Source organism: Lagopus muta, chromosome 1, assembly GCF_023343835.1.
Source record: "Lagopus muta isolate bLagMut1 chromosome 1, bLagMut1 primary, whole genome shotgun sequence".
Taxonomy (NCBI): domain Eukaryota; kingdom Metazoa; phylum Chordata; class Aves; order Galliformes; family Phasianidae; genus Lagopus; species Lagopus muta.
The window spans coordinates 183659957-183673238 of NC_064433.1; the positions used below are offsets into that span (position 1 = coordinate 183659957).

Here is a 13282-nt window from a genome sequence, read left to right on the forward strand (position 1 = left end):
CTAAGTGGTGGCTGTGTTAGGATTTCCTGTCAGGTGAAGAACCTTGAGGGGCACCCTCGTGGTTCTCCCATCTGTGGGCCCTGCACCCATAAGGATTTTGGGGACTTCTTATAAGGAAAGCTATGTAAGAAAACTTAGTCCAGTGTAGTCATGCATGGTATAGATAACAGCTATAACAGCTCCTTCTGAAAAATGCATAGGAGTCAACTAATCAAAAAAGCCTTAAGCCCCTGTCTTAGCGAGGTGCTTGCTCTTGGAAACTGTGCCCTTAGGCTAGAGGTAAAAGTGTGTTAGTCAGGGAGATTTTATTTTTCATCTGGCATATTCTTTCTGTTTGAGTCACGGACCAAATTTAAATGGCAGAACCCACGCTTCTCTGAAAGCAGGAGGACATTGTTCCTGTTGGGCATCCACAGGGACTGTCCTTTTCCAGACAGAGCTGGGAGAGCAGCATCAGTATTTCTTACATTATTTGAATTGTAACAAAGATGCTCAACAGTCATGAATTGTAAATGAGCATTGGACTGAGAAACTGGTGCTGAGAGGGTTTTTCATTGTTACAGAAGCTTTTCAGTGGATTAACTTATGAAATTCTGTGGGTCATGTTAACGTTTCACTCAGTGGAATTTTAAGGAACCATAGCCACGAGTTCTGTTTCCTGTAAACTAGAAAATTTATGCCAGCCTTGTATGTTAATATTTTTATGCTGGCTTGCGTTCTGATGGGAGCAGCTTAGCTGAAGGCCATCATGGTGAGGTGGCATAGCCGAAGTCTGTATCCTTCCAGGTAAATGTCAATCTAAGCAAACCTTCCTATCAGTGAGTACAGAGTGTACATATGTATTTTCTTTCTGCTTTAACTTTCAGTTTTTTCTTCACTTTTTTTTTTAATCTAAATGGATGTCACTTCTGATATGGCAGAAAAGGAAAAAACATTTTTTCCTAAAACCAGTATTAATAAACAAAGTGCAAGTTATGCAAAATTATGAGGTAAATGATGCAATAGTTGTTGAATAAATATCCCAGTAATGTGCTCAGCCAGGCTCCTAAGGAGTTATCTGATGTGGGCTGCATGTTTTAGACCAGAGTAGCGTGATGGTTGTTTCTGCAACAGTCGAGTATAGCTAAAATTGCTTAGGTAAAGCCAATTCATACCTCTATTATTATATACCTTTTTTTCTTAATGGCTTGTATAGAATAAATTGTATTTGGGAGCCAGATCTGTCTTAGTATTGCAGCTTGTCTAACAACGTTGGAATAGCTGTAGTGGACCAGATTGAAACGCAGTGTCCCAGCAGCAGCCAGTGGGAGGAACCAAGGAGAGAGGACACAAAGCAGAGCATGGTCATGGTGGTGCTCCCATGGAACTGTCTCCCAGTCTCTAAGTGTCTGCAACTTGAAAACTTCCCAAGCTAGAGGCAGTTTCCCAATATTTAATGAATGCCCCTTCATTCTTTCTTTTCTGTTAGCTCCAGTGATTTGCTTCTGAACCCATACATGGTTCCACAGACTCTTACAGCAAGGATTTCTATGCCTTAGCTGTGCACTGTTGAAGAGTTTTAATACTGTTATTTGGCCTTCTCATCTGCGCCTTGATTTGAATCCCAGCTCTCTGTGGACTGTGGCAGCCAGGAAGCCATCAAATAAAATATCTTGACGTGCATCTGACAGCAAGTACATGATTTCAGTTTCTTTCCAAGACCCAAGCTACTGAAATCCTACATGGAAAATATGGCAGGAAGGTAACCCAGCTAAGCACATCTCCCTCTTTGTAATGGTCTGGATGAGAGGATTTGTTTTTCTGAATTTTAGCATGTTACTTCCGTGAGTCTTAAGATAGTTCTTGCACATAGATTTAAAATAAATCGTGTGATCATTTTGTACATAAAATCTGTGGAAAAAAGTAGTTTGAAAAACCATGTTTCTGCCATCTGTGTGACTTTCCTCTGTCTCGGAATAGATTGAGTTTTATATAGTACCTGGTAAGTGAAAGGTGCTTGAAAGCATTTTCCTGCAGCAGCATATTCTGGGATACCATTTGTTTTCTCTGGAATACTTTTTGTCCCCTGCAAACGCTGCAAGGACATGGAGTTACCAAGCTGGAGTTTTGGCAGGGACACATGAGGAGCTTATTCCTGGATTCTGCAATTTTACTACCTCCTTGAGATGCAGCTATCTGTGATACATTGCAGGTAATGAACGCTGCTTTACAAGAGCATCAGCCAGCACAGCCTTGTTACTTCATATAGTCAGTCACTAGCAGTTAAAGCTGGGGAGGAAGCAATTTCAGCGAGGTGGTGCAGAGGTCAGAGCCCAGCTTGTTCCCCTGCAACTGCAGGGAGATTGAGATGCTAATCAGAGGAGGATATCGTTGTTATTTTTTCCATTAAAGTGCAAAGATAGGACATAGAGATCTGTTCACAGTGAACAGAAGCTGTCCAGCTTCATTGCCTAAATTTTGTCTCTCCTTTTGCTGTAATCTTTGCTGAAATTACAGCATTGCTAAAAGAGAAGAGATGACAGGATGCGGCCTTGATGCCAACCGCTGTTTAAACAGTTCTCCCAGTCTGTTCTTATGGCAGCTCCCTGTGAGGTGCACCTTCCTCAGAGTCCTTGGTGGTGATGAGCTCTGCTGGAGTGCTGCAGTGTTTGAAGATGTTCTGGCATGGATTGCAAAGCCTGTTAATGGTTTTCTTCAGAACATGCATCATTGGAGCATTTTGATGTTTGCTGCCCTTGTATTTATCAGCTTTCAAACATTTTAGCATATTTGAAATCCAGTTTAAAACAAGTCAGCTGCTTTCTTCACAGTAGAAGGATGCTGTTATTGATCTACGATACGGATGAATACCATTCAATCTTACTTGCTTACAGGGCATGTATTTCCAGACAATACTTCTATTAAGAATTGAGCAGAGCATTCTTAGGAGGCAGCTCTGCCAGGGTTACACAGCAGATTTACATAACCCTGGGCGTCTTTCTCTCTCTCTTTTTTCATGTCCACCAGTTATGCCTCTCCGATTGGCGGCACACCCAATAACCGTGCGTGCATTTATGAATTGTAGTATTTAACTATTCAATTACTGTATGCTGAAGATAATGTGATATCTATTGGTGGTTAATTTAGGCATTAATTCAGGCCTGCTGAAGCAGCTGCCGCTTATCTTCATGTTCTGTCAAACATTTGCTCTACCCGTTGGCTATCCCAGCTAAACCACTGGCATTTTCCAATGTAACTTTTGCCCTCGATTCCTGATGCTGCTGATACAGAAAATACTCTTCTGCCATGCTGGTAGGATTTTGAGTCATCCTGACCATCACAAGATGATCTTCTGTCCTGAGGGCATTTCTGGGGAGCGTACAAACCTCCAGTGCAGGGAGGGAAGGAGGCACGGTTGCCTTGTCTGCTCCTTCAGGGACTGGTAAGAGGGGAGTTTTCTTTATTTTTTCTTTTTTTCTTTGGTGGCTGAATTAGACCAGAAGACCACTTTGGTAGCAGTGTAAGCCTTGCCACTTAGCAATGGATTTCTGTTGATCTGCAAAGGAAAAGCAAGCCGTGCTGTGAGAGAGTTCAGTTCATCCTGAGTTGGACATCAGCTTTCTTTTTGGGTTGTAAACAGCGTCCAGCTGGCAAATTGATTTGGGTGCCAATGTTTGGTTAGTTTTGTTATCTGATAATGATGCAGCATGAATAACTTTTATTTTGAGGTTTGTCTTAAATTAGATGGAAGTGAATATCTAGCAGCAAGTAAACTGAACAATCTCTCCTTTTCATCTGTTAATAATGTTTAGGCTTGGTTATTGGCCTCTTGAAGAAATCTTCTCATAGATGGTTTTCCATTTTTTGGGTCAGGAGCCCTGCTTTCTCAGGTAGAAATGTGCTCTGTACTTACCGTGACTAAGTTATAGATAGGTCTTTTATGTCATATATTCGGTTTGGTTTCTTAAATAAAGAACTGTCTTGCAGCAAACTCAATACTTGGATGTTTGACTTGAAGTCATTGCCTGTTAGATTCCAGGTGCAGCTGAACGTTCGTTTTGGTTACTAGCTGTCAATAACTTGGAAATTACCTCCAAGATAGAGAAGGTGTAACAGCACAAGTGGGACTAAAAGAGGAAGTAGGTGTAGGTAGGCTTTCTTTATGAAAAAGGACGTAGACTTTTCTGCCAGTAACTGCACATTCACTTCTGAGTTTTCCTCCTGTAGGTTGAGCGTACCGGATATCTTTCAGAGATTGAGGAACTGCTGTTGAATTTCTGCTGCATGGCCATCCATCTTGGATTGGGTAGAAATTGCTGCCCTTTGGTTTCTAATTAGTGTGGGTTGTGTTCTTAATAGCTGGTAAAGGGATGGGAACTTGGGATAGGCTTCCTTTTATTGTATGGAATCCAAAAGGGCTGTAACCTGTTACCAAAGCAAAAGCTCCACATCAATTGTACTGCACTGGCTCCCTTCCCAGCTCCTCGCACCGCTCCATCAGCTGTTAGGCACAAAGATGGTGAATTCTTAACATGAAGGGTGGCCTTTAAGTATTTCAAAATGCTGCTCCACAGGGAAAAAAAAGATACTTCCTACAGTTTGACTTCCTCTGCGAATTTTCATCTTTATCGCTTAGCTTGCTTTCTGGAGTTGCACATCCTGTTAAGAGGAAGAAAGCGTTGCAAAACCACTTGAAGTACCATTAACAAATGACTGTAGGCCAAGACTTCTACTTTGTGAACTCTAACATTGTGACATTGTCCCCACTGAATATCTCTTTTATTAATTCTGGACATAGTCCTAAATTGAACCATTTTAGGAATGGGTCAGTCCTAAAGAGGAGTTCCACACTGTCAGCAAACGGTGTTGTGTGTTGTTTGTGTTCAAATTATTCCTCTTCACATTTTCTCTTTTGTCTTTTGGCTTGTTTTCTGTTTTTCCTTCTCTTTACAGAAATTGCTTTGAGGAAGAGAACAGCAAGTTTATGCTTCTAATGTGCATGCATCCACACTTTTGAAGTTGCAACAAAAGTTAATTTGACATGACTTGCAGATACCTTCTGAAGCTGTAAAACTTCTGATTTTTAACTCATTAAATGCCGTAAACAGATTTCATTTCCTTAAATGATGCACCAACAAATGTCAATAAATTTCAAAATGACACAGCTTTAATGTGTAAGTTTTTTGTCTTTGTCAATTGGAATCTCCCAGGAGTCCTGAAATGCAAAGACAAGTAAACTGTCTGTCTTTCCTTTTAGTCAGCGAGACTGTATGTAGTTTTCAGTATAATACTAATTCTGTGTAAGTGCATGAGAAGTATTCATGTTTCTACCTCAGATGGATCAGGAGTGTCATTAACTTCTGCCACATTTCTGATCTGTTCTTCCTTTTACCTAGTTAGGTGGATAAAGTAAAATGAAGCTTGGCATATGTAGAAGTAAACAAGGAAAGCTTTGAAAAATAGTAGAAGCTAAGAGTCAGTTTCAGGCAACTTTCAAAATGTTCATTCTTTTTCTTTCTTCTGTCTTCTATGAGGATGGAATAAACTGGTAGTCTAGTATAACCGTAAATTTGTTAGGTGTTGCTGAAATCTAGAACATTTGGCACATGTGAATGAACCCTGCTCACCCTGCTCTTAGCATCCAAGAGCCAAAAGTGGAAATGTATCCAATGTATTCAGTAAGCAGTAACAGACAGTAGGATCCAGTGTGGAGGTAAAGTCTTAACCAGAAGCAGCAAATAATGCTGCCTGTGCCATGTGAACTAAAATGTGTTTGTGTACACAAAGCTGAATCCAGAAAGTAGGGTTCTACAGCATCAAGTCTGAGAGTGAATGAGTATATTTCCATTTTGAAGAATTGTAAGATAAACGAGAGGCTGTGCTGAAATTGATATCTTCGGGATGATTCAGTCCCATACAAGGAGTCCTAAAACCAGTTTCCCACTTGTACCCTCAGTATTCAAACACACAGTGTAGCCAGCCAGGCTCAGCAGCTGACTTGGCACACTGGTAATGAACTGCATTCTGCGACCCATAACTAGTACCATGATCTCAGTGTAGACACTGGGTACCACTTAAGATATCTGAGAGTATCCACAGGGATTAATAGATACGGTACAGGCCTGTGGGAAGCCCATTCTGGTGTGGTGGCTTTGTGCCAGGCAGGAGACCCCAGGGACACTTGAGTGGCCCTCAACTCTGCTTTTTAATGCTGCCATATTTGCTCTTGCTGTCTGCTGGGAAAAGAGTTGAGGCTCCTTGCTGAAATGGAGGCGTCTCAGTATAGGTGTCCTAATGAAATATAGGTGTCCTCAGCTTCAGGTTATTTCCTCAGATGCTGGTGTGTGTTATAAGGAAAGAGATCGCAGAATTTAAGTAACAAAGTTCCTGAGAAATGCTAGATGGCAGCAAAATTACTGGAAGATGATAATGCAAAAGAATATTTAAAAATCTATGAAAAAGGAGGGAAAGATGAAGCTTATGGCTGGATGTTGTTGCAGTACATCCAAGACTGACCGACTATTAATAAAAAAAATTGAGTCCAGGAAGCTATTAGAAAACTCATATTGAATTGGCTGAACTTCTTCAAGTGCTGACCAAGAGCTGAAGCACTTTGTTAGTGCTATAAATAATGACGTTTCAGAGCAGCAAGTCTTGGTACTTGGAAGATGCAGCTGTAGGATTACTGGGAGATAACCGACTAAATTATTTTTCGTTCAAAGAGCAGCCTTCTGAATAGTAGCTATTGAGATGGAATAATGAGAAAATGTATTACTCCCTCCTTCAAGATCTCAGAGAGAAAACGAGAAATGCTCTTGACTGGACAATGTCAAATTGCCAAAGAAAAAAAAAGCAAAGCTTTATTCTGCAGTTAAAATTCCAGCATGTCAGAGAACTTCCTGGTTGTCAAATATATTTGAATTTTTTAGTGTATTATTCCTTCTAAGTAGCAAGCAGAGGCACATGTACAACGTGGATGTAGAAGCACAGTGGGCAGCAGTGACAGTATGGGTTTTTGTTATAAATGAACGTAATGTTCACAAGATAGAGTAGCTGTGAGAAATTCTTAAAGGGCACTTGCTGGATAGCTAATGAACAGATTCTCAGCATGCTCAATATAGAATACAGAGTAGCTTAATAGTGTAGTAAATCGAATTGAAAATGTATATGATTTTTATGATTTTATGATGGGGAGACAGTAAAACATGAATGGGTAAATAATCCAAAGCTAGAAGCGTTTATAATATCCTATGCTGGGAACTTTGAAGTATAAAAAGTGATTAATACAAAGTACCTGGAAAATGCAAAAGAGAAAGGGGAAAAAATAATGCAGGAGTAAAATCCAGAAAGAAAAGTTCTTAAAAGGAGCAGATGAAGACTATTGAACTTACAGAGATTTCATTGACTCTTTGTACTTCTGTGGAATAGGAAAGCTATGGAGACTTTCCTGTTCCAAAGGTACATTCTGTGCATGGTCAGAGAATGGCCTTGGCAGAGGGAAGCATCTGAGGAAGAAGTGTCGTAAAGCAGTGGAAGAACAGAGTAATAGGGCAGAGGGTGGATGGTATTTGCTCTTTTGGAAGCATTGGAGAGCAGACATGAAGCAGAACATTAGACAACCTGGGTATTAAGCAGGAGGTGGGAGGGCATATCATTCATGTTTTTTTAAATAGGTAATGATTAGCTGAATGCCAGTGGAGAATCTAAGAGGTGGTTGGAGAAGGATAACCTCAGCACAAGCATGGCTTAAAGTCAGAAATAAAACCCATCTTGGCTTCCACAGTATGGGAGAAGTATTAGAGAAAGTCAGTAAATACAGTGAGTAGAAAGTACATTTTCTTAGCCTTCCATCACTACTATACCTGCTTATCCAAGGGGAAAAAAAAGTTTACACCTCAGGAGAAAGTAATTTTGGGATGCCCTTGGGATGTATGCGTATGGGATCCAGTGCTATTTATTGCCCCAATGTCTCTGGTGATTTTTGTGCAAGTGATGGCCCTCAGCCTTTCACCAGCCGTCCTGAGCCACTCATGCTGTTCTGGCAGCTGAGAAGTTGCAGAATTCCCTCATGAGGTACAAAACGTTTCTTTCCAATGATTTGGTTTCCACCCCACAGCCTGACCATCTTGATGTGCAGGATGAGTTAGCTTGTATGCACAGCTTCTGTGCAGAGCTTCCATACGCCCCAAACGCTGCACCAGCCTGTGCTTTGCACGTTCATAAGGAAAGAGATCGCAGAATTGAAGTAACAAAGTTCCTGAGAAATGCTAGATGGCAGCAAAATTACTGGAAGATGATAATATTCGACAAAAAAGTATTCAAAAAAAGGTATTCAAAAAAAAGGGCTTTCTAAGCCAGCTGTTTGATCAGCCCTGCCAGATAATGGCTCCATTTTCTTCTGTTTCAAATGAAATTAACCTCCTTTTACAGCTTGCTAAAAATAGTCATTTCTTTGCAGCCTCAGGACACAGTGACTCATGTGATAGCGAAGAGGAAGAAGTTGAATTTCTTTAAAATTCAGGCTCACACAGGAGGGCTGCTGCAGGCCGGCTGCACTCTCAGCTCGCAGGTGTGGCTCTGGACCATGCTCTCAGCTCTGGCCCTGTCCTCACCGAGGCAGCTCAGCAATGCTTCTGGTGGTCAGAGGGAACCTCCTGTGTTCCAGTTTGTGCCTGTTGCCTCCTGTCCTGGCACAAGGTACAGCCTTTGGTATTGGCTTTGGCAGATCACGTCCAAGGAGGAAGATGCTTCCCACTGTTGAGTGTGAATTGCACATTCACAAGAAAAATAGATCCATTTCACAACCTTTCAATTCTCGGTGTTTAGTTCATGACGAAGTGCAGCTTAAGGACAGAAAGCAAGTCATGGATGAGACCCACTCAGGGCTGTCTTTTTGTGATTTCCGGCAGCTCTTCTGCAAACACGTGTGTTAGTGTGTCCGTCACACCACAGCAGGCCACTGCGGAGCTTGCACCTCAGCATGAATTGGGCCCCATCTCATAGAATGATAGAATAGCTCAGGGTGGAAGGAACCTTAATTATTGGCTTCCAATCCTTGCCATGGGCTGGTTGCCCCCCCCCCCCCCCCCACCAGCTCAGGCTGCCCAGGGCCCATCCAACCTGGCCCTGAGCACCTCCAGGGATGGGGCAGCACAGCTATCTAGTCAGCAGTGCCAGGGCCTCACTGCTCTCTGAATAAAGATTTTTTTTCCTGACATCTAACCTACATTTCCTCTCTTTTAGTTTAAAGCCATTCCTCTTTGTCCTGTCACTATCAGATAGTGCAAAACCTGAGTTCCCCTTCTGCTTATGAGCTCCCTTCAGGTACTGGAAGGCCGCAGCGGGGTCTCCCCAGAGCCTTCTCCAAGAAGCAGCAGCCTTCTCCCAGCAGCCTTCCCTGGCCTGGTTCTCCTTTCTCATCTTTGAAGCTCTTCATTATCTTTCTCTCTCCTCATCAGCACTTCCAAAAAGATTCTTTTAATTTTAATGTAAATGATGTTGGTTACAAGCTTTTAAGATCACGTATTCATACTCCAAGAATGTGTTGATAGAGGAATAGCAGAAAATGGCTCATGGATGTGCATATGGTATCTTGGTTGCTGAGCAACCTGTTCTTGGTTCATTTAGCATAAGAATCCAATTTCAAATAAGATATTTGGGACCCCACTTGACTTACTTTGCAACAGCCAGTGTAACATACAAGGATGAGTTGAGCAGGCAATTGAATCAGCTTTTCTTGGGAAACAGAAAGCTTTGCAAGAATGTCTCATCTTGAAGGACCACATATCTGAAGCATTGTTTGCTAATTCCCATATTGGGTAGGTTTTAAATCCCTACTTATATACAGCTTGTCCGGGAGAAGTGGTTTTCATCTACAGTTCAACAAAGCCACTGTTATCTTACTTAGTGGTTGCAAACTTCCCATGTTTTTATTAATAGCGTCCTGAGAACTTGTACAGCTTGATCATATTTGCTCTTATGATGATGAGCTTGTGTTAACCGGTTTCAGTAAAACAGAAGCTTTGGTGTAGAGGCAGCAAAATATTTTCTGTTGCTAGAAGGGAATAGTCTACACCACTAGAAAAAGTTCAAGGCAGCCATGCTGAATGGGGAAAGTAGGTAATGGAGGTCGTAGCCTCTTAAAAGTAGGATAACAGTGCTCTTTTTTGCTCCGGTCTGACCTAGATGACCCACTGGGCAGTCTGGCAAAGTGGGCTATAGCTCAGAGGGCACTGATACAGTGATTCAGCTCTGCTTTCAACCTGCGCTTTGGCCAAGGGCTGTTATCTCCCTCACACAAACTGTTTCTTCCAGGTATTTGATGCAAAATGAAGGCTTTCAAAGACTTGATGTCCAAAAACCCTTCCTAAAACCAGTGATGTACACCATTAATAGTAATCTTGGAAAGCGTTTCTTTTTTGAAGGTTGACCAAGATGATTGCTGGCAAAAGCAAGCATTTAAAACTAAGAGAAACCTTCTGAGCCTTGAATAGCTGTATGGAGAAGAAGTTATGTGGGCAGATACCCAGTCTGTACTTTTTTCACTATAGATGTGTTACGTGTGACTCATAAGGAGTATTTTACAATGCTGTGGGGCTGTGACAGCAGGCAGTGGTCACAGTGAGTTGTCTCCTGACTACTTGTTTTCACGCAGTGGATTCTGCTCAGTTCAGAAAACGAGCGAAAGCATGCGTGACTGCATTCTTCATCATTTAACAGCTAATTACTCCAAAGTAACAAATTTAATTGTCAGGAGAGAGTTTGTTTTGGAACATCTTTCCTGAATAATCACTGCTGATTTTTGCATGGTTTTTTTTTTTTTTCATACTCTAATTTAAAAGGGAAAGGATGTTCTGAAGACACAGAACAGTTACGCATTTCTAGTGTCTTCATTTCCCTGTGTGTACATCTGTGGCACTTTCAGACCCGCACTGATCTTTGTGTATGTGGCCGCTATACATAAGCCTGCCAGGTAGAGTCACTGAGGTATTTAATGGTCATTTGTTATGGAAAACCTCAGACTTTTATGCTTGGGACATGAAATATTTGCCATGCAGATCTGATACTGCTGTTGATGGGTAACTTATTAAAAGTGACTTCTGCTGCAGTGTCATTAGCGACCTGAAGAAATGCACAACCATAGTTTGCAGTTACATGGGATACAGCTGTAAAGAAGCAAAGAAGAGAGGCAGGTCCCTTCCCAGCTTCTCTTTGTCAGTGGCAACAGATTGAAAGTCTCCACAACTCCATTTCTTATCCACTATTAAACAAGAAGTCCGCTTGCTCTTGTTAATCTCTGCCTATTATCAAAGAACATGTAATAATTGTTGGGCTCCAGCTCTTCTTCTAGCTGCAATTGGCACACCAAGAGGTATATGGCATGCTTTGTTCTTTTCTGGACTTGGCAACTGAACAACATAGTATTTTTGTCTTTGTTTTTGGATGGAGTCTTTACCTGGGCCTTGCTGGTGTATCTGGAGGGTGACTGGGCTTTTCAAGCCACTGGCAAAACAAGTGCATGTACTCTGCTAAATGCTTAGAATCTGATTAGGTTCTTACACTGAAGAAAATGGCTTCTCGATTATAATTTCTCAGATGTGGCTTTTGTGCACATAGTGGTAAGGACAGCTTTTTTTCCCCCTTTGCTTTCAAAACTCCTGTTCAATCCAGAAAATTGCCAATTTTAGCATTGTGCCACATTTTTTATTGTTGTTGTCCACATATCTCTAATTTGACCGGTAATTTTCTTTTTGGCCTTGCCAAAATTCATGCCATTTGTTTGAGCAAAGCACAAGGGATGCAAATCCAATGTGGGGAGATGGCTTCTTGTGTACTTGACTGTAAAGCATGCAGGTGGCCTTGGGAAGAGAACCAAGCCAAGGCCTTTAGATCTAACTTGCAAGATAAAGTGGGCTAATGTATTATTCCTCAAACTGATTGAATTGCATGACTCTTCTGCAGGAAAAAAGAGTCCAAGTCTCTCCACCATTAACAAGAGGACCAAGTGCCTTTATACCTGAGAATGAGGTAAGTTTGCAGTTAGCTGGGCTGAGTGTGAGGTGACTCTTAGCATGGAAATACTGAAGAACAGTTTTACCATCCTGCCTGCCCAGGGGAACCTGAATGAGTCCCTTTGGGAGCAACAAGAATGGTTTAAGAGGAGCAAGCTCTAGCAGATAAGAGCCAAGCTGCCCTTTCCTGCATGTGCTGACAGTGGAGTTGCTCGCAGTTGCCCATGCTCCCCATGCCAGCCCTGAGTGCTGCTCTGCTCTTTCCACAGGGGATGATCCGTTCTTTCTGTTAATGTCAGGCCTAAGGGGGGACCTGTCCGTACTGCAACAGAGCATTATATAGCTCTCAGGGCAGTACCTGACCTTCAGTTTAAGTCAGCCTACAAATATGACCAACTTCTGAGACTGTAACTGTGGTTCTTTAGAGAATTTATGGTTGAAAGGAACAGTTTGATTTCAGCCTGAAGATTTCTGTGCATGATTTAGTGTTCAGCTTAAACCTTGATTTGCACCTTGCCACAGTAAATAGAAGCTTTCCTGTGCAGTAGTTCCCTTGCCCTGAAATTAATCTTCACAGAGTATTATTTATTGATTGACAAATTGTTTGGGATGGCAGATTATAAAAATAGGGCCTTTTTTTTTGTTTGCTTTTAAATACTTAGTAAAAGCAGATCATTCACATGCTATAAGAGCCAAAAAGAAATTTTTGAAAGGTAAGATATCTGCTGTTCTCTGAGTCTCTGTTTATACATGGCGAAGATGTGAATCTAAAAACAGAGTAAGTGTAAAGCCTGGCAACAAGAAATATAATGAAGTAAAAAAAGACCTAACAAATATCAAAATGAGCCTTGCAGACTGGAGAAAGAGGAAGCAGAATGAGTTTCAGCCAGCCCAGCTTGTGAGAAGTACTTCCTTTATGTATATTTGTCTTGTTAAGAGAAAAATTGCATGAAAAGGAGAAATGTGATTGTAATTAAAATAACAGCATACAACATTTTGAGTGGGTTCTCAATGAATTTATTTTACAACTGATACGCTTGGTAGTAGGTACTAGCTAAGGGTACAGGAGAGCACTGAGTCTTCTCCAGAAAGGAGCAGCAGTAACTCAGGGCTGGAACCTCCCTCTACCTGAGGGAATGAAAAGTTACTCAGAATCATAAACCAATTTTAAATATTGTTTGTTGAGCAAACAACTGCTTTTTTCCCCCATTCTGTGACATTAAGTAACATAGTAGGTAGTAAAGTTGTGGTTAGAGCCTGATCATATGTTCATTGTCTCACAAAGTTTGATA

At 41.4% G+C, this 13282-nt stretch overlaps 1 protein-coding gene across 2 annotated transcripts in view; it reads left to right on the forward strand.

Moving 5' to 3' along the window:
• Nucleotides 1-13282, forward strand: part of SESN3 (sestrin 3) — a 44154-nt gene that overhangs the window by 11473 nt on the left and 19399 nt on the right. For both annotated transcript variants that reach the window (XM_048937349.1, XM_048937358.1), the window contains exon 2: nucleotides 11941-12006. In XM_048937349.1, the coding sequence (XP_048793306.1) occupies nucleotides 11941-12006 (66 nt within the window). The remainder of the gene's footprint in view (nucleotides 1-11940; nucleotides 12007-13282) is intronic.